Below are 24,902 nucleotides of genomic sequence, written 5' to 3'. Positions count from 1 at the left end.
TCGTGGTATAATAGTTGGAAATTGTCAGGAACAATTCCATGGGAGCGGAGCCTTGAACAGCTTTTGGTCCCGAGTTCACAGCCTTACAGCCTGACACGTGACTGGGTCCAAAATTACTCTATTCTCGCGTCCATCGACCTCGATATTATCTCTTCTGAACAACAAAACCAACCACAATGAGTCTACATCTACCATCGCGGCGGGCGCTCAGGTCCGGTATGTAGCAAGCTGCAAGCTTCAAAGCAATTGTCACTTTGTCGAGAATGATCAAGCTAATTATTCACACCAGCCGCCTCTCTGACCTCGTCCTCCTTCCTCATCCCACGCACTCACCACCGAACCCTCTTTAACAACTTCAACGTCAAGGGCTGGGGAACCGGCAAAAGGGACGTCCAAGACGCCAGCGCGAAGCCCAGCAACCCATTAACCGAAGACTACCTGAAGCGAAAGCCCAAGCCGCAAAACTCGCTCCTGCGAGGAGGACTCTCTTCGTCCTCCATCCTGGAAGACGAAGAAGTAGCAGGACCGAAGCCAGCAGCTGGGAGAGCTGCGGATCAACAACCTTTGAGTAGGGATCCAGATACTATGGCCGCAGCTACAGATCCGGATCCCAACTCGAGGAAACGCTGGGAGAGGAAGATGGTTATCAGGGATATACATAAACGGGGACGGTTGACGCGGACTCAATTGTTGAAGAAGCAAGAACGGGTGCTGTTGAGCAAGAGTCATGATTTCAAAACCTCGGTAAAGAAGTTGAATCCGCTTGCGAGACAGATAGTAGGGAAGACCGTCGAGGATGCTATTATTCAGATGCGATTCTCAGTGAAGAAGGCAGCGAAAGACGTGAAGGAGCATTTGGAGCATGCGAAGAACGAGGCGATTGTGAGGAGGGGGATGGGGTTGGGAAAGGCCAAGGGGGAGGATTTCACGCCGGTGAAGATTGCGACGAAGGTTAAGAAGAGTGTAAGAGTTGATGATCCAACGAGGTTATATGTTGACCAGGCATGGGTTGGCAAGGGGTTGTATGGAAAAAGTTTGGATTCGAGGGCGAGAGGCAGGGTTTACATTCTGAAAAATCCTACAACGAGTAAGTTCCTACCTTGCATCGGGCCACGCAATTTATCTTTCTAACCAAGAGTAGGCTTGACATTGGTTTTGAAGGAAGAGAAGACTCGGATTCGCCTGCACGAGGAGAAGCAGGAGAAGCTCAGGAGACGCAAGGTGTGGACGCAGCTGCCCAACAGACCTATAACTGCTCAGAGACAGTATTATTCATGGTAGAAGTTGGCGCAGAGCATGTGGACGAGAACTTGTATATTTAAACTGTCTGTAAAATGTAGATTCCCTCCAACCATACTTTACTTGAGACTTGACTACCGAGCCCTCCACTCTCACAATACGTCGTACACTATTCAACAATCGTTATAAAATTGTGGCTTGGCGCACCCACCAATTTCTGATCTACACGCATAATTCAGTGCGATCTGGAATAATATAGGGGCAGATTCTATTTTCAGATTGTATTTACCAGTATGGTCCTAAATTACTGGGTGAATGCAACATCTTGGAACACTCTGGCAGCGGGTGAAGCAAAGAATGTCCGCTACAATATATTATTACCATAATAAGTTATGCGCACTTGTCTTTTAGCTATCCATGAAGTTTATTCTCACACATCTCTATGTTGACAGACAGCCGTGCGGATTTGGTACTTGACTACCATGGAAGATAAATTGTGAGAACGACAAGTCACGGCATACAACAATCACTTAAAGAGAGCAATGATCTCCAGGAAATCAATCATTCATTTCGTATCCTAGACAGCCCAATTCGTCATACCCAACCCTCTAGGCACTCGAATCCAATATCCCAAACTCCCTGCCCCAACGCCTAATACCAGACTTATTCACGACTCCTTCCTACTACCTCACTCAAATTTTCCACCCCCAAATAACCCACCCACGACCTTCCTCCTCCCCTCCGCGCCCTTAACCCTCTTCTGTTGCCTCCTCTTCTCAGTCTTAACAACATTAGCCCTCCTCTCCGTCTCCCGTGCAAAATAATTCACCCCGCTAGTCCGCCCACCACCCCTCTTTACCCCTTCACTCCCAGCACCACCAGCCATGCGCTCTGTAGCGCTCATCCCACCGCTAACACTCGACGTTGTGGAAGAAGCAATGCTACTATTGGTGGTAGCGCGTCTAAGCAAGGGCGGGACTTTGAACTGAGCTACAGAAGAAGAGGTTGCGAATGCGAGGCGTGTGTTGGTTGAGATGCTGCTGGAGGAGGCGCGTTTCAGTGATATGCGGTCGATGACTGCCACTTTGCCTCTTCGAAGCGCAAATGGATCTCTATTTTCTTTTTGGGCTTGGATTTTAGGCTCTCCTTCAATTTCTAGCTCGTCTTCCGACTCGGAGCCCGAATCGGCAGGTGCGATAATGGCGTTTGGTTCCTCAATCAGACTCGAGAGTGATTCTCGGATTTCCGTGAGGTTTGAAGGCTTCTTTCCATTCTTTGTACGGCGGAGGTTTGGTGGAGGTCTGTTCTCCGCTTCTGTGGAGTCCTCAGAATATTTCCGCTTGGGAGGTCCCATTGAAGTTGGTTGACTGTCGGGAACCACTTGTTGAGATTGAGAATCTCCTGCTTGAGATTGGGACTGAGAGTCGGTTCCTTCCCCTTGTTCGGCGAAGTCTTCAAGGAAGTCCATCTCATCCTCACTACCGCGGTCCTCAAGTGCGCGGAGGAAAGCTTGTCGCTTTGGATTCTCGGCAATCTTTCCAATACGCTCATCAGCCAGAAGAGCTTTCCGCATCTTGGCGAAATCTGCCCGCTTCCGGCGTCTCTTTGCTTCGCCCCCATCATCGGAATCCGAGAGGTCGTAGTCTGCACCTCGTTTGCGACGGAGCATGCCGTTCGTGATGTCCTTGTAAAGTTTCTCAACTTGCTTCTCGTCGCTTGCTCTTTCACGGTCACTATATCATATTAGTCAAGCAGTTAAATCGTTGTTAGAAGAACTTACGCAAAGAATGCAGCCAGCTTTCTCTCATCCACTTTCTCCCCTCCTTCATCATCAACCATTGCCTTGATCAAGGCATCCTCTTCTCCACCACTCTCGTCATCACTTGCACCACCCAGTCCGGCGTATTCATCCTCAGATTCCTCAGCTTGCTCATTCACCATCTCTTTGGCTTTACTGTTCTTCTTGTCGAACTCATCAACAACGATAGGCTTCTTCTTGGAGGCTTTACGCATAACATCAAACGCATCAGCTGTAATCTCAAAATCCTCGTCCTCAACGACCTTCTCCTGCGGTTCAACGAGGTCCTCTTCATCTGAAAACGCAACAGCTGGAGCTCTTCGGCGAAGCTTGCCTTTCTTCTTGGCGATAGGTGTTTCATCCATGGTTTCTGGTACGGCTGTGGGGTCCAGGATAACAGTTTCCACAGTAGAAGGGGGTGCATCAACGAATCGACCTCGGATGGGTGTCATGTGTTGAAATCCGACATCTTGGGTGGCGGGAAAAGGAGACATTTGAGTGCTCTCTGCTAGAGTGCCAAAGTCATGCAGTTGTGACTGTGAGAACTGCAATTGAATCTGCTGTGACTCGAGATCCATTGCTTGAGATTCAGGTAGAATGGGTTGACTGTCCATGATCACACCTTGGTCCTGTGTCTGTGTGTCCTCTGACATTGTGGGTACAAAAGGTGGCAATTCTGGGGCGTTAAATCTCTTCAAAAAGGCCATGGAGTCATCCTGGGTCTCCATCTGTTGTGAATCTCCATTGGGTTCTGTAAAGGGTGGTTCCTGGCTCTCATCCATGGTGCCGGCGAAAATTTGCGTCAAACCCAAGCCAACTGGTCCAGTGACGGTCAGTCCCGGAATGAATGTCTTTGTAGCGGAGCGTAGTACTGAATTTGGTGCAGCTGGAGACTTTTTCTGTTGCATGGGCGAATCGGTTTGAGGAGCCGCGAGTGTAATATTCTTGGTATCTCCATCTTCAGATTCGTCATCAGAAATGACATTGGTGTTTCTGTTGCGCCGGCGCTTCTGCTTGACAGGTAATTGCTGCTCCTCGTCTTCATCGATGTCACCATCTTCAGCCATTTCCTCGTCAATAAATGGATCCGGATCTGCTTCGTCGTCCTCCGTGTCAGAAGCTTCATTGTCAAATAACGGGTTTGAAATTTTGCTTTCTGATGCCTCGTCCCCATCCAAATCCATTTCATCCTCCTCTTCACCACTAGCGTCTCCCTCCTCACTTCCAGAAAATTCGATTTCCTCCCCATCAGAGCCAGAATCAGAACCAACTTTGCCTGTCTTGCCCTTCTCCTCTTCCCAGTCCTCGTCATCACTACTATCATCGCCAAGAGGATCAACCTCACCCTTTTCCTTTCGCTCTTTCTTCGCAGCTGCCTTCTCTCTCTTCTGGATCTCCTCCCCTTCCTGTCGAGCTCTCTCAACAAGATCCTCGACCTCGGCATTTTCCTTCTCTCGTTCTTCAGCTGTCTGAACAATAACACCTTTGTCTCTAAGGGCTTGCAAACGTTCTTCGCGCTCACGCGTTGCCTGTTGTCTAGCACGTTGTTGAAGTGAGACTTGGAGTTCAGAAGTTGTCATTCCTGGCTTCCTATTCTTGCCAAAATTCTTCTTCCCAGGCGACGTTAGATGTGCTAACATGCGTAAGGCGTGAAGGGAATGCGATTCCTTTGCTTGTTTCTCGGGAATGCGGTTGAATATAGAATCAAGCTTCTTGTTTCTCGCATTAGGTGTCTTCACACTGACAATCTCAAGATCGCTGTCCGAGTCGCCCGCCATAATTGATTGCTTGCCGGCCATTTTCGGTTGCCGAATCTTCGGCTGGGTAAACATAAACTTCTTTTGCTGGGTTTTGGATTCCTGTGTTGGCTCCTCGACAGCTCTTCCTTTGCCTTTGTCTAATTTCACTGGGGGTGATGAGGGTAACCGGGTCAAGGCATCTTCCAGAGTAGGTAAATCATCGTCATTTTCCTCGGCTTCGATAATAGCAGGAGGGAGAGAAGCAATCCTTATAGGCTTTTCCAAATTAGGAGACGATGGAGAAGTCGGTGGCGTATCTTTCATCTCAACATCCGAGTGGGGTGCAGCAGAGCTAGAGCTCGTGGGTCGAGCGGTCTCAGCATCGGCCTTGCCATCCTGCCTGTAGTTCATTCGTGCAAAGAAATCCTTCTTGGAGAACTTCTTTTTCGTTGTTGCATTGTGAGCTAATTGTTGATTTCGACTCATCCGTTGTGTCTCTCTTCGAATTTCCTCCTGGGCCTTCTTACCCGCCTTCCGAATTGGTTGCGTGAGACGCCGTCTTCCATCCTCATCACTGAGCTCAAGTTCATCCTCCTCAAGAATTTGGGCGTGCCTCTTTCGTTCAGCCAACTTCTTGGCCTTCTCAGCTGCAGCCTCTTTCTGCTTTTCTTGAAGCTCCTTGCGTTTCCTTTCCACGAGCGCCTTGAATTTATCATCGCCGAGGGCTGGTAGCTCATCAGAATCGGATGCGTTGCTTCCTGGGCCGGCAGACTTCGGTCGTGAAGGCGAGACAAAAAGACCCGGAGAAGCAGCAGCTTTCGGTTTGCTGGACTTTGGCGTTTCTTGACGCGTTGTTCGAATCTTGCGTTTCCGAGATACCACAGGGACATCGCTCTCGGCACTTCCATCGCTGCCTTCATTGTTGGTAGAAGGCTTTGGCGATTTGCTCTTTGCCAGGAGCAACGTCTTGACTCGTTCTCGCGCGTTCTCGGGTTGTACCTCCTCTTCTGAACTCTCTCCAGCAACCTGCATACGAGCAGCCATTCGTCCTTTAGGTCGCACAATTTCTTCTTCGTCTTCCTCATCCTCACTATCCTTCTCGGGCTCTGCAGAGTCTTTGTTGCTGGCCGACTTCGTTGGTGATTCGACGCGTTGAGGACCTGGTGATTTCGAAGTACCACGCTTCGTGAACTTGGATATTAGATTTGCTCTCGCAGAGCTGCTAACGCTTTCATCTTCCGAATCGTCGTCCAAAGCTGCCAGCATGGCCTTGACCTTCGAATTCGGCGTCAATTGAGTTGGTGAGCTTGGGTTAGAGCTCCTCGCTGGGGAGGATTCTCGTGAGGAAGCCATTGTAATTGTCAAACAATGATATATTTGAAAGACCTATTCCTAATATAACAGACTTTCGTAATTATGTGGGTGAACAATGCATGTTGTTGAATCTCTGGTGTTGAGGAGGAAGATAAGGAGTAAAGAGGTTGGTATTGATTAAAACGCGTGAAGCTCTACGCGTAAAACTACGCGACAGTAAGAAGTGCCCGTGCGCACCCCACCCCACCTACAGTACTACGGACACCTCCTGAAGATCTTATCAAATCTAAAGTTGCGCATCCATCTCATCCCATGACCCCGCCACATGTACATGTAAAACATTCTCACCTGTTCCCTTATCCTTCTCTCATTATTTCAAAACTGTTACAGTTGCTAACCAGATCGCAACATCTCTGAAATCAGATCGAATGGCCCTCCCAATCACAACTACACTTTGCTTAGAAAACTATTGATAGATCGGATACTATTTCCTCGACATTCATCACCGATCCTACTGTCAGAGTCTTAGGGACTAGAAAAATCAGCTATCATGTTCACCAATATCCGTCGATTGCACATCAACAATGTCAACACCTTTCGAAGCTCTCCCCTGGCTGAGATCTCGGGCTCCTTGGGTGACCTGGGAACTCTCCTCCCACTGATGATAGCTCTCGCAGTTAACAACTCCATTTCCCTATCCACAACTCTCGTATTTTCCGGGCTGTGGAACATACTCACGGGAGTAGCCTTTGGGATTCCTCTCCCTGTCCAGCCTATGAAGGTACACGCTTCTCCTCCGACCACTTATACCACGTGATTTGACTCTTCATAGGCAATCGCAGCAGTAGCAATAGCAAGAAAGTTCACTATTGAAGAAACAGTCTCTGCAGGCTTCACCACCGCAGGCATTGTTTTCATCTTCAGCATCACGGGTCTCCTCCGTTGGTTCACGCACGTGATTCCCACTCCAGTTGTAAAAGGGATACAAGTCGGAGCTGGACTCTCTCTGGTCATCTCTGCAGGAACTTCCCTGTTGCAGCCACTGGGATGGATAACGCCAAATGCAGGCGACAATCTCATATGGGCCATCTTCGCATTCCTCGCCCTTCTGGCAACACAAAAACTCCCTAAAGTCCCTTATGCACTCCTCATATTCGTTCTGGGCCTCGTTATTTCAGCTATACTCGCAGGGTCGCGGAACGCTCCTTCATTTGCCGTATGGCATCCACGCACCTTCATCCCCTCCTGGGTAGACTTCCGGACCGGTGCTTTGGACGCAGGACTGGGTCAGATTCCTTTGACAACACTCAACTCCATCATAGCAGTCTCCTATCTGGCCGCCGATCTGCTTCCACACCTTCCCACTCCAGGTGTCACACAGATAGGTATCAGTGTTGCGCTTATGAACTTAATTGGAGGTTGGTTTGGCGCCATGCCCGTATGTCACGGCTCTGGGGGACTTGCTGCACAATACCGCTTCGGCGCTCGCAGCGGAGCCAGCATCATTCTCCTTGGCCTATGCAAGATTATTCTGGGTCTTGTCTTTGGTGAAACGCTTGTGGGACTTCTCAAAGAGTATCCCAAGTCCCTTCTCGGCATCATGGTCCTTGCGGCAGGCTTGGAACTCGCGAAAGTAGGTGAGAGCTTGAATTACGGCGCAAGGGATTTGTGGGAGGCTTCTGAATCCACCGAGGCTTCACCTGCTGGAGAGACGCCAAAGCGACAACGGCAACTCTCAGATGATGAGAGAAGGGAGAGGTGGACTGTGATGTTCATGACTATTGGCGGTTTGCTCGCGTTCAAGAACGATGGCGTAGGGTTCCTGGCTGGCATGTTATGTCATTTGGCGTATCGATCTCCCGATCTATGGGAGGCTAGGAGTGGGTTACCATTTATGAAGAAGAGCAATAGCAGAAGGCGACGAGCCACCACAGTGGAGGAGGAAGAGGAGCAGTTACTTTTGGACACAGAGCATCGAACGTAGGAATCATAGTGTAGTCCGGACACATCCAGTCATTGAGAATTATAATATCTGAATCTTTGCAAGGTTTTGCAGCAATACTATCAGGTTTGATTCGACCAATATCGTTTATCTTCCGTTTCCTAGTACCACAAGTACGCATATACAACAATTGCTCAAAGCTCATACCCACTCAGAGTTGAGAGGACGCTTATGCGTGGTAAAAGGATCTAAAAATCTATTACTAATTTCCAGCTAAATATAGATCCGCCATATGATTTACATGATGTTAGCAACATGCCGTCTATCTAGCCATAAACCATAGACAAGACACCGACCCAAATAGTTAATCTCCCAATCCCAGACAGACTCCAACACCAGCCTAAAAAGCAAAAGCAAATCAAAACTATCACGCCTACCACGTAAACATCATCAAATTCTGGATTAAGTGCAATCGGCACAACAAAATGCGAAACCACAATCGCAGCCAAGGGGTAAATAGCCTGAAAAGTCCCAATCTCCCAATTCCACGGGAAGGCGAACTTCCCAGCGATCATGAGCGCGGAACAGGCGATGGAAAATATAAACGTGAACTTAAAGCGCTTAAGTAGCCGCGGCACTTCTTCGAAGAATGATGTGTTTTCCGCCTCTTTGGCCGTCGCTTCCCAGCTCATCTCGATTTCAAAGAAGTGGGACAGGAGCGCTTGCGATAAATGGAGAGAAATACCACCTAGGAAAACGCTAAGGAGGGGCACCCATTTGAAGTTTTCCCACACTGAACTTTCTGTCAGTAACTTAAAATGGTGAGGAAACAGGTTACTAACAAGCTCCTAGCAAAATTTTCTCTGAAAGCCTATATCGAAGAACTGCCAATGCGACGTTTCCCAGCCCACTAAAGACGAGGATCAGGGAGAAGTAGACCCTGAAAGAATCAAGGAGGTAATGATCTAGGTTTCCGTTGAACCAGCCAATTAGGAAGTAGTTGAACAAAGTGAGGATCCAAGCCGCACCAATAGCGTAGTAGGTTCCGATGTACGACATGATAGTGATTTTAGACGTCAGAGGGATGTTCGAAGTCAATAATTTCCGGAATAGAGGCGTAAATGGCCCACGAGTTACCCATAATCTAAAGGGGTGAAACAGAAGCTCATTACACCTAAAGTTGGTGTTAGCACAATGTTCAATGCCCAGAGGGACACCACAAATCAAGTTTGGGGGGACCCAAAGTCATGAGATAAGGAAAGATACCTTACCCAAAAGCATATTTCTCCCATCGGGCTATTTCATCATATACCGTGAGCGAGACACCCTCTTTGAAGCCATCCCCAGTATATGCTGCTAAGCGAATAATATAACCAGAAATCTGCAAGCGAAGTGACATGTCGAAGTCTTCAGAGACGTGGGACTCTGACCAGAACTTATCATATCCGTCCTCATCTTCATACGAGACGCTTGGAGAGCAGACCAGCGAATGATAGCATTGTGACTAACAAAAGGGGACACATCACCGTTCGCAACACCGTATCGAATAGCCGTGTAAATGAGATTCGTGAAAAAAGTGACCCTATGAATTTTTTCAGTATCATTATTCTTTCGGGGCTGTTTTGGTTACTTACCCATTCTCAAAGAAATTGTTAGTAACTTGCATGACACCTGAAGAGTATTGCAAGATTCCGATTTCGGGAGATTTCTCCATCTCACTTCCGGCGTCCAGTAAGCAATCGGCTGGGACTCGAGTGTCGGAATTTATCAACAAGATGTAGTCTCCAACGCGGATGTTGCCATCAGCCCAAGCGCGGCCGTCTTCTTCGTGTAGAGCCTCTGCTAGACACCTTTCGTACGCAGCGTATTCATGATCTTGAGTCCAACCTTGAAAGCGCTCCAAGAGCAGGAGCTTATCCTCAACCTTGTTGCTAATCATCAAAGCATAATTCATGTTTGATGCCTTCTTGAACTTTCCTCTCCTTACGAAAGCATTATCGTCGCCTTCTGGCTTGGGGTTGTGTTTAGGTCTCGCTACCCATCCAATATTATGTTCCTCATAGAAATCCCGGCGTTGCTGGGCCTCATCTTGAGAAAGAAGCTGTAATCCGTCGTCGTTGACAAAGATGTTAGCTGTCCCTCCCTGCAGCTCGTAAGTTGAAATTGCCGCTTTGAGAGACATTATAGTTGGCTTGATGACTGCGGTCAAACGCTCCTTGTAGACAGGCATCTGGATTGTGACGTGAGGAAGGAGTGTCAAGTTGCGATCGAGCCGAAGAGGGCCCTTGCCAGAGTAGAATCTGGAATTACAGGTCAATTGAGAGATAGGGCCAAATATTTGAGCCAGGCTACCAATAATGACCCCTGGAAAAAAAAGAGCGAGGCGAATATTTGGCACGGAGTGACAACGAGTAGTGCCAAATGGGTGTAATTTCCATCAATCGCAATTTGTTGTGCCAACTTCCTCCACCCTAAACCCAGAGCAGTCATCAGTAAAGCTAAAGTAAGGCCAACCGTTATGGGAGTAATGAGCACAGTAGGACGGTCTACTGCTGTCAGAGCTTCCTCTAGCTGACTTGGGATTATCTTTACGTTTGATAGCTCCGTTGTTGAGACCTGAATACTTGTTTTCTTTTCGTCATATACGTGATTCGAACCTTCCCAAATCATATGTATGAGCGAGTTTTCAATCTTCTCCGCTCGGTTGAAGATATTCTGAGGTTCGTCATCCCAGACAACAAGTATCTTTTGGTCGGCGATAAAGGCCCCAAAATGATGTTTCTGACATCGGTGAAGATGTTCCGCTGAAGGTAGTACCTGAAGACGAAGTCTATCACCAAGTGGTACGTAATTCTCGGTGTTTTTTGAAAGGAAGATTCTGATGATCCGTGTGTTGACTGTCATAGCACACTGTCCAAACTCTGTTAATACATATCAGAATCGAAGCAGAATTTGTGCTTACCTGGACATTCATAGCTACAACTTGATCCAAGAAGGATGAAACACTTCTCAAATTTTTGGGCGCGCACGTGAAGTCATTTCGTCCCTTTTTCAATACGACTCCTTCTCCCGGACTCCCTGTGGACCATAGCATTTCATGTTGTATTTGTTCCTTTGACCATAACATCCGCTTTCATATCAAGAATGCTGTGTCTTGGTGTATTTCGAAAGTCGCCGTAGGAAAATTTCGCGGAGGGTCGAGATGCAAAAGAGCTGCTTCCGGGGCTTGAACCACCTGATTTGGAAGGGGTGAAAGTCATTTCGACTGGAGCAGTAGGATTCTCGACATTTCCTTTTTTCGAAACAGTTGAAGGGTTTCTGACTTTGGGTTTAGTATTCTTCGAGACAGGCTGGAAATATTCCTCTGAAGCGTTCATCTTGACGATATTTTATTGAAAAGCTTGAGAGGACAGAGGATATGTTCGTCAGACAAGAGAAGAGGGGTAGAAAAAGAACGTAATCCCTAACAAGGAGGAGAGGTAAGCAAAACAAAAGTAAATAAAGGATAGCGCAGAGCGTGAATAGATCTAGCGGAAAGAGCGGCCCTGCTAGGTTATACAAACAAGTTTTCTACACCACGCATGAACTGCTTGGGAAGAACCACCCACGATTCCTACCATCAAGATACCAATTACTACAGTACCGCGCGAAACGAATGTATGCACTACTATAGCACCAGCACTTCAATCAGGTAGGACTTTCCAGTCAACTCCAACTCCCCATTTCTCGCCCTCGAGCAGCACCTCCCAAACCGGTCCTTTAACTCCAATCGTCTTTCCCATCTCAACTATACTCCCCCTCTGTAACCCCACCATTGTCCCCTCACCAGCAAGAATTACCTTCATCTCTGTCTCATGCTCAATCATCCCATCCTCAGCCTTCAATTGCCTCCCCCTAATCATCGTCATCCCAGTCCTCGCGCCCCCACTGACCTCATCAACTACAATCTTCACAAGCCAAGGATCCTCTCTATTTATATTCGAAGGAAGCGTAGACTCCATGTTGACTAACCAGCCTTGTAGCTCTGCTGCCAGTCCGCCGGGGATATATTTCCGCCCCCCTTTCTGGGGTGAGAAATGGTCAGGCAGGGGATCCTTTTGTGAAGCCGCCTGCTCGGATGGATCGGGGGGTCTGAAAGGAGGTGGTTTTCGGAACGTTGATTGGGTAAGATTAGATGCTGCGGGAGTGGACGGCGGTGCTGGTATTAGGAACCTCGATGCTGCGGTAGTGATCGCGTGTCGGGGAGCCGGTGGTGATGATAGTATTTGCAGAGAGGAGTTCGATAGTTGTGGCTCATGGTCGCTGTGGTCTTCTTCCCTTAGCTGAAAAGGAGATGATGAGAGTCGCCGCCGCTTTGGACCAGGCTCTTCCAACGCGTAATCGTCTTCATCAGATAGATAATCTAATTCATGATCCTGCTCTTCCGCCTCAACTGAATCCTGGATGTCCCTCGTTGGACCATCAGAGGATAAAATGTCAATCGCCTCGTGCTCCTTTTGTGCACTCTTTCCCGGCGTCAAATATCGCGACGAAGAGGGTGTAGCAGAGGCATAACTCTGCGTCGCAGTAGGTCGCGGGGTCGAAGAGACTGTGAACCGCGGGGTGGTGTTGAATTGACTAGGTCGAGGCTTGTATTCTTGTGCTAGAGGGGTCTTTCGAGCAGGGGCATCTTTCTTGATTACGAATCGGTGCGGCGATGGGGTCTGCGGTTCTCAAGATTAGAAGAGAACGATAAGAAGCCAGGATGATCGTGCTCACCACCGGTTGAGGGGGAGGCATGTTGGAAGTTTCATTTCTGAAAATCGAAGTGCCGAGGTTGGAGCTTCTCGGAGATTGCGGGCGATACGCATGTATGTATATGTATTGTACGGAAAGTATTCCCTTCAGACAATCTTCCTCGACAACCCTCAATCAACATCCGCAACGACTTCCATAAATCATATCAATAGTTGAATGCGATTCATGATATACTGGAGGGGTGTTTAAATGACTCGGTCTCGGTGGTGAGTAGGCGGGGGGCGGGGTGGTAGTACTTGTAAGATCTTACGCTACGAGTAGTAGCCTGGGTATATGCCGAATGACGATGTCTGGCTCGATGATCCCCCACAATCCTACAGTAACCAAGGCAGGGGGGGGCCAAGGTCCAGGTGAAGTCTCCAAGTCTTTCACCCCTTCACGCATCTCTTTCGCTATATACCCTTCTTGAAACCTAGGTACACTTCACGTTCTCTACAACTTTGTCAAGTTGTTGAGTTATTTCACCTTCAAGATGCCTAATCCACCACCTACAGCAGGAAGCTCTTCGCTCTTCCCACTCATCTCCAAGAAACATGAGATTGTGCTCTTTTCCAGTACGGCAATTGCTCTCTATGGATACGATCAAGGTATTTCCAATCCAAAATACAAATGTATCAAGTCTTTTAACCCAAATTCAGGAATGATGTCCCTGATCAACACGAATTCTTCCTACCTTCAAACAATGCAAATATCCAAAGAGTCTCCAATTGTCGGTATAATAGTCTCCGTATATTATTTGGGTTGTGCCGTTGGAGCCATTATTGCATCATGGCTGGCAGACAGGGAAGGACGAAAGCCTTCAATATTCACCTGCCTCGCAACGACGGCTTTTGGGAATATTCTCATGTTTATATCTGGCCTGTCAATGAACGGCACAAGTCCTTGGAAGGGCGGAGCATTGGCTTGTATGCTGACAGGTCGGGTCGTTATGGGACTTGGAGTTGGCGGCATTGATGCCGTGATTCCCATTTACAGCAGTGAACTTGCATCGGATAAATCCCGCGGCAAAGCTCTGGCGCAGGAGTTTCAAATGAACATCTTTGGGCTTCTCATGGCATACTCGATTAACCTTGGGGTCACCATCGGTCTTGGGAAACAGAATCAGTGGGCATGGCGTATTCCTATCATCGTTATGCAGATCTTCCCCCTTGTCCTCATGTCTGTCATCAGCCAACTCCCGGAGACTCCCCGCTGGTACATCAGCAAAGAGAGGAAAGATGATGCAAGGAAAGCATTGATACACGTCCATGGCAAGGAAAAGGCAGAAAGATTACTAGAAAGTATCCAAAAAGCACAAGATGAAGAAAGTAATGAGAAGGTGGGCTACAAAGATATGTTGATCCCGGGAGGATCTCAGTACCATCCAAGCATGGTCACAGTCATGGGTCAAATAAACCAAGCCCTCACCGGCTACGGAGCAGTCTCAGTTTACGGTCCCCAAATCTTCGAACTCCTCGGCTTTCAGACCGAAAAAGCAGAATATTTAACACTAGGAAACTACATCTCCTACTTCCTAATGATGACTTTCGCCTGGCTCTCAATCGACGTCTTCGGCCGCCGCAAACTCATGATCTGGGGCTCAATCGGCCTCTCTTCCTCCTTCGCTCTCCTCACCATTTTCGGCGGCCTCGCGCAAAGCGTCCCAGGCGTCCCGGTCCTCGCTGTCGAAATCCCAGGCAGCATTGTGCTTTTCGTCGCCACGGCAATCTTTGGCATCGGCTGGCTGGCTACCGTCTGGCTGATACCCACAGAGATATATCCTAGCACGGCAAGGGCACAGGGAAGTGCTATCTCTGTGATTGTGTGGGGATTTGCGAATTTCACTATCACTCTGCTGACGCCTGTGGGATTTAACAATCTAAAGTATTGGCTGTTCTTGATTTTCGCTGCTACAAATGCGTTTGCTGGCTGGTGGACTTGGAGGTATAGTCCTGAGAGTGGAGGAAGGAGTTTTGAGGAGAACCAAGAGTTCTTTGATAGTGCGAGGAATGATGGTAGCTGGGTTGTTAGGGAGGTTGATGGGGGGAAGTTTGTGACGATGCCGAGGAAGAAGAAGAGTGATAGCGAAAGTGGAGCGGATAGTGAGAGTGCACCATTGTTGCGGAATAGACGATGAGGGCTATCAAAGCACTTGACTAGAAATCAGGCTCTTAGAATGTTCTGTTCACCTGGTGGTATAACAAAGGAGGTGTTACTATTTTAAGATATCCATAGAATCATTTTCATTTTTATATTAGCTAGAGTTTGATTTATTTCTATATTACCTAAAGTTTTAAACGTCTTAAGTCTAGAAATTATCAAAACATATATGACTATACTCTATTTTCCTGTTTCATATCCCTACTTTCCGAACTGTACACAGGCAGAATTAATGCTCCGAGGCAAGGGACTCTGGGATGATGTTGTGGCCGCTCCCTTGTTAAAGGTTAGGGAGACTGTTTGATGTAGAAGAAGTAGGCGATGAGAAGTGATCCACTGTTACCTTCGATTCGGGGTTGCTTGCTATGATTCCCTTTTGATTGAAGCTGTCCTAGCCCTAGGCCTGTTGGTGGTACCAACACTCTGCCGCCAACCCCCAGGCTTGAGCCTCATCCTTCAGTTTCACTTCAAGTCAGTTGGTAAACATTATCATAGAAACCAACCCCCAGCCACGCTCATCATCCTGAGGACAGGTGTATGTTCGAAACAACTGTTGGTTGCATCTACTATAAAGCTGCTATTCTGTTTCCACTCTTCTGTTACTCGAGTAAGAATCCACTCCTTTATTCTTCCGAGTCATCTATTCATCCACCCATTCCTTCAAAACCACTACCTCAAGTCTCTCTTTACCAAAATCATGGAGTTCTTATCAACGTTATTGTTTCTCCTTACTTATGTGCTAGGTTGCTATGCATGCGACGAGCATACGACTTCTTTCGACAGCACTACCACAACCACTACTACTCTTACAACCACCACGACCACCACAGTCCTTCCACCAGTTAGTACGCCGCTGACTAAGCGCGCCGGCTCTCTTGTTTTCAGACCATAGGGGGATCAACGAAGGCTGTGTATGTCCTGCAGGGACCACACAGGCGATGGATGGTTGTGAGTGTTCTGTTTCTGGTAAAGTCGTTTGGCTAACTTGGTGTAGGTGATACCGATACAGTTGACGCAAAGTATGGGGCAAAGCCATTGACCTTGCTGTCCGAGGGAAATGGGTGTCTCGACATCAGTCTCTGGGCCGACCCAGGTCCTCCTATACCGATCTCGACACCAAAGCCTGGCAAAGGATGAAGAGAAGGAGACAAATTGCAGAGTCTGTAAGGTTGATAGCAGTGTACCTTTCAAAGGAGAGAATTGTATATATGTTGCTTATGCTTGTGCTGGCATTTTAAACATTTTCACTTAAGCCCTTCTACCTAAAGTTGAGGTATCAAAGTGAAACATCTGAGAGAGAGAAAAACCCCAACGGGGTTTGACAGTGACCTTGAGATCGTTTGTACTGACCGTACAAGACTGCTCGTTCAGCTAGTGGATTAAAAGGATCAAAGTAAAGCCACAGCGACCAGTAGTATAACAGGACCAAAGACCTTAGAATATGCGTCTTGTTCAACGGCACGTTGTAGTTAGAGGAATGTATGATGCAAGTAGAAGTATTACTCTTCGCAAACGCTTCTGAGGGAATATTGCTATGTCTAAACGGAGACACCGCGCCTTCCTAGTAGGTTGCATTATTACCTAAAAGCATAAACCATGAAATAGAGTTGCTCGACTCTCAATATGTCCTTGAGATGCTACCTGCCTCATCAGAATGAGATCCGATGTAGGTACAAAGAACTCGATTCCGTTGTATGGCAAACCGCGAATAACACGATGTATTGTGCAGCGAGATGCATGGTAGTATCAGGCAGATTTTTCTGATACATAGTAGCCAGGCCCCGAAGCCTAATACGAAATACGCCGTAGCCGTTGCAGGATCACGCCACATTTGTAGGTATTTGCTACTGTAGCAGGGCTTGTTTTGCTCCGGTTCCGGCCTTTGAATCTCCAAGAAACATTGACGAACCTTCGAGTCGGCCAGGCTCTCGGGACTAAAAGTGCACGGTGCCCGGAACCTAGACCGAAGATGTGACAGATTGTCAGATCTTAGCATGGCCTTCTAGCTGCAGGTCCAAATGGGAGGTTGGTGTTACACGGGTGTGAACAACGCTGACTCATGATACGGTACGATTCTTTCCAATAAAGGGACAGCGTTTATATCGGGTACTATGCTCCTGTCTTAGAATGTGATTCATTGCCATACTGCAGGGTGCATAACCAGGGATCCCTGGGAGTTCGTGTTAATCCTTGGTAGGAAGAAGCAATCATAGAAACGGCACAATTTAGATTTGGAGGGAATGTACTACAGACTTAGTTGATGATGCTTTAGATCCGAATGTCTAACTTCACCATAAATGGCAATGTATCATTTGATCTGCCGTAGCAGTGTATATAAATATCATGCTCTATTACAGAACGACTCAGCCGCCTCATAATACTATGGCTATGGAAACTCCTTTTAAAACTAAGGTATTGCTGTTCCCAGGGGTGTTTCCGCCTGTATAATTTATGAGCCTGGTCGTTTGGAGGCGAACAAAACCCCTCGAGGCTAAAGTGCCGTCTTGGGACTTATCAAAGATCCAGTCACTTCCCAACTTCGATATTACAGTAATTACACCGCACCCATAGACCATTGAAAGCAGGAAAATACAATATGGCCATGGGAGTACGCAAAATGCCTCAACATGATTGCCAAATTCTTGACAGAATGAACCTGCAAGAGCAAGAACTGAGAAGACACCTCCTTCGAACTGGCCGCGAAGGGGGAATGCAATGCTTCCCTTGTACAGAAAAAGGCCTGCGAAGAAGCCTTTGAATGTATCGTCAACTTCCTCATAATGCGTTTACCCCCCACACTTAAAGCTCGCAAAGAACAACCCGGATTTCATACACAACGGAATAACTGACCGGACTTTCAAGGCGAGCAGCATGCACTCGGAGTGGCTGCGCAAGTACTCTGTAGTGATGAAAGACATTAATGTGCTTCTTCAAGGAGTGGGACGCGAGAAGCGGGACTACTGTCTGCGAGTACCCCGCAATTGTCGTCAGAACCGAACTGATGGGATTCTTTAGCGGGGCAAGTTTCTCCATGTCGCCAGCTGGGTGTTACATTCAAGAGAGGATAGATGGCCGGTACATGGGCCCGTTCAAATGCATACAGAACTGAGAAAAGCTATGCAAAAGTATGCCGCGACAAAGTTGGAGAAATACTTCTGACTATCTGCACTAGATTCTTCCATGGCTTGATAATATAGAACCCTGTGGAGCGAGTGAAACAATGATTTTATGCAGACTGATAAGACAATATTCCAACAAGCCCTTTGCAGATTTGCTTCCCTATCCACCGAAGATTGAGGACATCCATATTAGACAGGAGAGGCAACTATTCCGAGACTTCCGCGGAGTGAAGCGATCATTCTCATGGTTCGGGAACTTATCTGACGCCAAGGAATGCTTTGCAAGAAGAAAAAGAAAGTGTGTTTGCACTGCGAGAAGCCGTAAATGCCTGGCCACCCGAGACGGCACGATACGAGGGCCGATATGCGTGAAAGGGCGCGTTCGCATTGACAAAGTGTTAAATGACTGCGTCCCTAAAGACGACGTTGAAGGAGTAGCAGTACTTAGAGGAACGAACGAGAAACAAAGTTGAGGTAGAACCGTAGTCTAAGGAGGAAGCAATTTTGAAAAGGGAGTCAAGATGAGGTTGGCTCGTTGGGTTGGTTGGTCTGGCTGAAGCTTGTCTAAGCGAAAGCGTCACGTAGCGACAAGGAGAATTGGCTTGTACAGTAATCTTAAAGCTTGTTCTCTTATGTATTCCAACAATCAGTTGCAATTAGACAACACCTATCAGTTGGAACTGTGCGAAATGTCGCTTACATATTCCCAACTAAGAGGCTGCCAATACCGTATTCTGGTTCCGGCACCAAGGTTCTTTGCCAGCCCCCAACGCCTGCTGCAAGAGGAAGTCCGAGGGACGGCCAATTGGGCCGAGTGAAGCCATGTCCATGTCAGCGTTTATGCACCAGATCGCAAAAGCTACTTATCACCTTGAGATTCCCACCCCCCTGTCTGCGTCTCTACGAATCTGAATCTCTTCCTGGAGAGGGACATCCCGCGGGGTTAACATTTTCTCTCGCACGTTATTTTCCTTTTACACTTCGCATCTCTCTTTTGCTTGAAAACACACATCGTATAGTTCCTTACCTCTCGTCCTTCTCTCCTAATTAATAGCGTGATGCCTACTTCCTCTAATGCATCTTCTGCCGCAATGGCCTTGGTCAACGACTCTCAAATCGCAAAGAAACCTGCTAAGAGGTCCCATACCGGGTGCAAAACTTGTCGTCGAAGAAAGAAAAAATGCGATGGTATGTGTCCCAAAAGCAAATTCGATTACTTTTACCCTAATGCTCACACCGAGGCCGAATATGACGAGGATTTGAAAGATGCGGATAAGAGCCTCAGAGTGCTAATTACCCCAACAGAACAGAGACCAGAATGCGGGAACTGTGAAAAGGCAAATGTCGTCTGTGAAGGATATGATCAGAAACTGCTTTTTGAAACCAGGGAGCAGGCCAGGAAGGCCAGAAAGGCCAGGGGAATATATTCAGAGCTGAGACCGGCGATTAGCAGCCCTATGAGCTCTACCGGAAACATTTCAAACATCTTCCAACCTCAGACTTTGGCGTTCTCCCATGATACTCCGTCGACGTATTATGGACTAGAATATTGTCCCAATGCCTTGGACTTTGGAATTGGCTCATTTGAAATCCCATCAGCTCCTTCGAACTTTGATATTCGTCCACTTGGCAGCTACGAGGACGGGCCCCGATACAACACACACTCCTTAATCCCAGCAAAGGAAGCATGTACGCTACAAGAGGCGGACTTGATCCAGAATGTCGCACAGGAGAATGTCTTACCTCCGGACCTACCGTATTTGATCAGAGGCCTAGAAACAGAGCTTCACAGATGTCTCTTCTACCACTTCACTCAGACCATGTCACGGTTGTTAACAATCTCCAACAGGGACGATAACCCTATGAACGTTGAAGTCATCCCTCTGGCAATGCGTGACAGAAATGTTATGGAAATGGTCCTCTGCCTGGCTGCTTCCCACCGTTTGAAGTCTCAACAGACCGGAATTGAGGAACTTTGCCGCGAGAGAAATCGGCTACATAAAGACATTTGTGATCTGCAATCTCATCGTGTTCGAGATTTCGACAAAAAGCTGAGAATAACAGAAACAATTCCTCTCTCGGTTCCAGACCAAGATATTGTAGTCGCTACGTCTCTACTTCTATGCCTGTACGAACTCTGCGAAGGCGCTAGCAATATGACTTGGAGAACGCATCTCGACAGTGCACGTCAGGCTCTAACGATGGGACCACGAAGTCCAGAATCAGATATAGATGACTGCGAATCGGGTATCATTATCACAGAGGTCAATCCCTTCCTCCTCGAATATTTTGTCTATCACGATTCTATCGCGACGGTGACATTACCATCGCCCTCTTCAAAACCTCATTTCCGGGGTTCCTCAAAATGCTCTTCTCATAATGCCTCACTGATAGGCGTAACTGATGGTCTTTGCAAATTCGTCACTCGCATATCAGCCATTCGTGCTCTGGCTGATGCTAGTCCACGCCAGCCAGACGGCAATGTAGTTGCACAAGCTGTGGCCATATGGCACGATCTAGATGACTGGAAGTCAAGAGCCACGCTGTCGAGTAAATTCGGGATGATTGCACAATTTTATCAGTGGGCTTTATGGATCTGGCTTTATTCGATCGTGTACCCTGACGGGAAAGCAGACGCTGCTGTACAAAATGCGGTCCGGCTGATGGCTACTGGCATGAATCAGATCAAGTGCGGAGATGGAGCGATGGCCTGCCTACTTTTCCCGCTCTTCATCACCGGCTCCGCAGCAATCAAGGATGAGGACAGGACCACTATTGAGGCGCACTTCCGGCGGCTTAAGGAATGGAGTTCGCTCGGCAACATTGACGTTGCGCAAGCTGTGGTGAAGAAGATGTGGGCGAACCATGACATGGGCCTGCCGAATTCTTGGGCCTGGGTGAAGCAGCTGGAGAGTAATGGCATGAGCATTCTCGTCACCTAGTCCCATTCAATACGGCACATCATTCCCCTTGCGGCGCCTCTCCCACCTAAGCCGGTGCTTGTGCAGGCGCCCTTAGCGGTGGTTATCAACAGCCATCTAGCTTATCAAGGGATGAGCTCTGGGGATGCATCTTTTAACAAGTTGTATTTCATGCAAGGAGCTATTTTGATATGTTTGGGACCTACTTGCATGTTGCTTCAGTCTATTTACATCTGGCGATGGACTGCAGGCAGCATGGGTACATGCCCTACCTTGAATCACGCCAAAATCTAATTTTCTGCTCGTTTTCATTTCACCATATCTTGTTTTTATTCACAGCTCTATTTTGCGTCTGTTAATTTCGTTCTTTAACTGTCGGGGTCGTCAAATCTAGGAGGGGTAGAGGTGGGGGCGGGGGCCGTACTCAAAGGACATTTTCCGTCCTTAAAAGATCTCATATGGACGGCAATTGTTATTCCATTATTTTCTGTGCTGGTATCGTTCTAATTTGGATTTAATTTGTGTGTTTCAAACAGATGGCAGATATCCTCTCGATGGCAAGAGGAGATCTATCTAAAGTTCGTGCTTTGCTTTTCTCAGCAAAGGATAGCTAGCTAATTAGGATATTTCAGTACGTTTCACCCAGCCTTGAATCACTCATTTATACATGCATAGTGCATGCATTTCTCTCTTTCCCACAACGCTACGATCGATCCGTGGGCATGTACACACTTCCTAGGTTTCCAGAAACAAAAGCCCGGCCCCAAGATTCCTCAAGTCAGAGTCAGCATCGAACAAAACACGTCCCCTTTTCCCCGTCACATCGTCGGGAAAAAAGAATGACACACCCCCTTCAAATTCCCCATCAAACAAGCGGCATGCTCTTTCTTACCCTAAAATCATAAAAATAAACAACACAGTAAAGTCGAATCATACATAATGTCATTCTTTTGAACCCTAACATCGACTATGCTACCTACATTTACATTTACACTCATTGCTCACACATCCACCCCTCCTCCACCATTCCGCGAAATACAATACCTCACAATTTAAGGAGTTTGTACAGGAGTACCGAGCATACTCCTCACTAAAATTTCAAGACCGGCATAATTAATGGAGCACGGATATTCATCAAATGATCCTTCCTTCCTTCCATCCCTTTCTTCAATCCCCAAACAACTACATTCAAACAACCCAAGTCCACATACCCTATCCCTATCCCATCCCCATCCCGTCTTCTCTTCCCAACACGCGCCGCGAACTCGTCGTACATCGTAAAGCTATGGATTTTCATTTTCTGGATCGAGGGAGTTTGCGAACAGAGGGGCTTGTGGGAGGTGTGGTGTGTCTGGCAAGAAGTAGGGCGGGGCATCGGATTCGGTATCCGGGTGTGGAAGTTCATGCTTGGGATTAGGATTAGGATTAGTATCAGGTTTCTTCTCAGGATGGATGGATTAATGCTAGCGATCGATTACATATATCTTGCCGGTGGGTGATATTCTAACTTACAGTTTATGAACGGAGTGCTAATGCCAGATCTTATTACATATAAACTATGCTCTATGTAGTATGTACCTACCCATCTAAAACAAATCATAATCTCTAACCAAAATATCCCTATCGACATCCTCGAGTGTGCGTAGGCCAGCGAGATGCATACCCATGACAATCTCGCCACACAACGCCCTCAGAACATGTCTCACTCCCTCCTCCCCACCCAAAGCAAGGCCATAGATATACGGCCTGCCAACCAGAACGCACTTCGCGCCTAGCGCAACGGCTTTAATGACATCCGCACCACACCGAACGCCACTATCAAACAGCACGTCTATCTTCTCTCCAACAGCATCCACGATCTTCGGCAGCACCGCCAGACTCGGCACCCCGCCATCCTGCTGTCTGCCCCCATGGTTACTCACCACAATCCCTTGCACGCCAGCTTCCACGGCTTTCTGCGCGTCCGCTACACTTTGAATACCTTTCAACACGATGGGACCGTCCCAGTGTTCTTGCAGGAACTTGATGTCGTTCCAGCTCTTCGAGTGCCCTGGAAATACAACTTTGGTCCATTCTTGGGCCGCTTTGCTGAGCGAGCCGCCTTCGGTGTCGATAGGGTGAGTCTTGGCATCTTCGTCAATGTCATACCCATGTTCTTCCTTGAACTTGGCGCGGAAAATGGGATCTGTGAATCCGATTTCCACGCCGATGCGGTCAGCGTGCAGAAAGGGGTTGTAGCCATTGCTGTGGGAATTGTTAGTTGTGTTGAGGAAGTGAAAGAGAGGCGAAACTGACTCCATATCCGACGGTCTCCAGCCAAGGACAAAGGTATCCAGCGTGACGAATAACGCCGTGTAGCCTGCCTTCTTCGCACGGTTGAGCATGGAGATTGTGATATCGTCGTGCTCACGTGCAGGCCAGTAAAGCTGGTACCACCTCTGTCCCCCCTCTCCACTGGCCTTCGCTACATCTTCAATACTCGTCGAGCTGGCCGTGCTCAGAATATACGGCACCCCTATACTAGCCGCCGCTCTACTCGCCGCCGACTCACCAGCGGAGTTGAAGATTTTCTGCACGCCGACAGGGGCACACGCAATCGGGAAATTGAGTTTCTCTCCGAGTACTGTACTTGAGGCATTGCTGAAAAGCTCGTTTCCTTGCGCGTCTTTAAGACTTGGGACGAGACGGCGGGGGACGATTGAGTATTTGGAGAATGAGGCGAGGTTTTTGGTGTATGTTGATCCGGCGCCTGCGTTGCCGTGGATGTAACCCCATGCTGAGCCGGAGAGGACGGGCTTGGCTAGCTTTTCCCACTCAGAGGTCTGGAAGGTAAATGGTGGGCGGTTGGAGTGTAGACCGGAGGTGTATACTTGCTGTTCGTACTTGATAGGGTCTGCACTGGTGGAAGACATACTGTGAGACCTTTCTGAATGTTGGTGGTAGTAGAGACGCCGTTAATTCTAAAAGAAGCGATTGCCAAGAGTAATAACTATGTGTACTTGTATATTGAAATAACAGGGAGAGAAAGTCCGATGTGGACGCAGGTACTAAACAAATGACGTAGGATGAAAATAGGTAGCAAGAAATTCAAGTCCAGGAATTCCATGGCAGTCACAACATACTTTGACTGCTACATGTGAGTTTCAAAGAGCAAACTGAACTTTAGTCTGAGGTGACTTTCTCCTCGAATATCTCAAGAATTGACTGGCTGGTACGAAGATATGAGCAAAGCTGTTTGTTTGTGCCATACTCAAGAGCTGAAGATAAGCCTTCCAAACCCTTTTTCCTACCCAAGCCTTTGGACTGAAGTCTCAAAACCGAGTGTCATGCAGGTATGAATCCCAGAAGTTTTCATATATGTATATATTCTGCTTGAGATCAGGTGACTAGAATTATCACGCATCCCTCTCAAGGGATAAAGCTGAAACCTAGAGAAACATACATAGTATGTTACCTGCGAACTGTTTGTGTCATCCGGCATCAAACTCTCGCTGGTCCCGATACAGATACTTTGCTGGTGGAAGTAATATCACGTGCTTGATATAGCATATTATACAAACGTATATCTGTGACCTTGCACTTTGCACCATCACATATTTGTCTTGTAGCATGAGTCGTAGGTGGCGAGAGATCTAAATATATATGTAGTGTACTACGTAGGACAGATAATCAGAGTCAGTGCCAGAACCCGCGTTTCGGTCCATCCATCCGAACCTACACTTTGTTCCTGGATTTGCCTCCGGATCGGTTGCCAGGACTATAGCAGTATCTGAAATTGAGGTTGGACCCTTGAACTGCGGGGTGGTGTGTAACGTGTAACATTGTCGGGATACTTTTCAGGATGGCTGGAAATACCTACCGGTAGGTGGAAGTAACGCCCGTCAGGCTTTCTCG

The 24,902-nt window shown here is 47.7% G+C and overlaps 10 protein-coding genes across 10 annotated transcripts; 6 read left to right on the top strand and 4 right to left on the bottom strand.

Annotated features, from left to right (window-relative positions):
* Positions 1-176: 176 nt before the first annotated feature.
* mrpl22 (54S ribosomal protein, mitochondrial) lies at positions 177-1,281 on the top strand (the record flags this gene model as incomplete). The annotated part of the gene is made up of 3 exons (XM_031147798.1): positions 177-216; positions 290-1,087; positions 1,142-1,281. The coding sequence occupies 3 exons, from the start codon at positions 177-179 to the stop codon at positions 1,279-1,281; spliced, it is 978 nt and encodes a 325-aa protein (XP_031007211.1).
* A 646-nt stretch (positions 1,282-1,927) lies between these two features.
* mrc1 (Mediator of replication checkpoint protein) lies at positions 1,928-6,129 on the bottom strand (the record flags this gene model as incomplete). The annotated part of the gene is made up of 2 exons (XM_031147797.1): positions 1,928-2,972; positions 3,020-6,129. 2 exons carry the CDS (start codon positions 6,127-6,129, stop codon positions 1,928-1,930), a joined length of 4,155 nt encoding a protein of 1,384 aa, XP_031007210.1.
* A 499-nt stretch (positions 6,130-6,628) lies between these two features.
* Positions 6,629-8,074, top strand: MOT1 (Molybdate transporter; the record flags this gene model as incomplete). Its single annotated transcript, XM_031147796.1, has 2 exons — positions 6,629-6,871; positions 6,923-8,074. Coding segments are annotated over 2 exons (1,395 nt in total), but the record flags the coding sequence as incomplete, so codon positions are not given.
* Positions 8,075-8,233: 159 nt separating this feature from the next.
* Positions 8,234-11,409, bottom strand: LHYA1_G002821 (uncharacterized protein; the record flags this gene model as incomplete). The annotated part of the gene is made up of 8 exons (XM_031147795.1): positions 8,234-8,305; positions 8,470-8,825; positions 8,875-9,206; positions 9,304-9,501; positions 9,552-9,614; positions 9,667-10,332; positions 10,431-10,942; positions 11,152-11,409. 8 exons carry the CDS (start codon positions 11,407-11,409, stop codon positions 8,234-8,236), a joined length of 2,457 nt encoding a protein of 818 aa, XP_031007208.1.
* A 306-nt stretch (positions 11,410-11,715) lies between these two features.
* On the bottom strand, positions 11,716-12,811 carry LHYA1_G002820 (uncharacterized protein; the record flags this gene model as incomplete). The annotated part of the gene is made up of 2 exons (XM_031147794.1): positions 11,716-12,735; positions 12,791-12,811. 2 exons carry the CDS (start codon positions 12,809-12,811, stop codon positions 11,716-11,718), a joined length of 1,041 nt encoding a protein of 346 aa, XP_031007207.1.
* Positions 12,812-13,301: 490 nt separating this feature from the next.
* yncC (putative metabolite transport protein) lies at positions 13,302-14,945 on the top strand (the record flags this gene model as incomplete). Its single annotated transcript, XM_031147793.1, has 2 exons — positions 13,302-13,416; positions 13,468-14,945. The coding sequence occupies 2 exons, from the start codon at positions 13,302-13,304 to the stop codon at positions 14,943-14,945; spliced, it is 1,593 nt and encodes a 530-aa protein (XP_031007232.1).
* A 2,619-nt stretch (positions 14,946-17,564) lies between these two features.
* Positions 17,565-17,983, top strand: LHYA1_G002818 (uncharacterized protein; the record flags this gene model as incomplete). Its single annotated transcript, XM_031147792.1, has 3 exons — positions 17,565-17,576; positions 17,618-17,728; positions 17,774-17,983. 3 exons carry the CDS (start codon positions 17,565-17,567, stop codon positions 17,981-17,983), a joined length of 333 nt encoding a protein of 110 aa, XP_031007233.1.
* Positions 17,984-18,036: 53 nt separating this feature from the next.
* Positions 18,037-18,560, top strand: LHYA1_G002817 (uncharacterized protein; the record flags this gene model as incomplete). Its single annotated transcript, XM_031147791.1, has 2 exons — positions 18,037-18,093; positions 18,141-18,560. 2 exons carry the CDS (start codon positions 18,037-18,039, stop codon positions 18,558-18,560), a joined length of 477 nt encoding a protein of 158 aa, XP_031007230.1.
* A 618-nt stretch (positions 18,561-19,178) lies between these two features.
* LHYA1_G002816 (uncharacterized protein) lies at positions 19,179-21,029 on the top strand (the record flags this gene model as incomplete). The annotated part of the gene is made up of 1 exon (XM_031147790.1): positions 19,179-21,029. One exon carries the CDS (start codon positions 19,179-19,181, stop codon positions 21,027-21,029), a length of 1,851 nt encoding a protein of 616 aa, XP_031007231.1.
* A 1,565-nt stretch (positions 21,030-22,594) lies between these two features.
* Positions 22,595-23,920, bottom strand: LHYA1_G002815 (putative lactate 2-monooxygenase; the record flags this gene model as incomplete). Its single annotated transcript, XM_031147789.1, has 2 exons — positions 22,595-23,252; positions 23,304-23,920. 2 exons carry the CDS (start codon positions 23,918-23,920, stop codon positions 22,595-22,597), a joined length of 1,275 nt encoding a protein of 424 aa, XP_031007228.1.
* Between the last annotated feature and the right edge of the window lie 982 nt (positions 23,921-24,902).

This window comes from Lachnellula hyalina (genome assembly GCF_007821495.1).
Source record: "Lachnellula hyalina strain CBS 185.66 chromosome Unknown contig00031, whole genome shotgun sequence".
NCBI lineage: Eukaryota > Fungi > Ascomycota > Leotiomycetes > Helotiales > Lachnaceae > Lachnellula > Lachnellula hyalina.
Note: the sequence above shows the minus strand (reverse complement) of the source record. Positions and strands in the feature narration are given on the sequence as shown.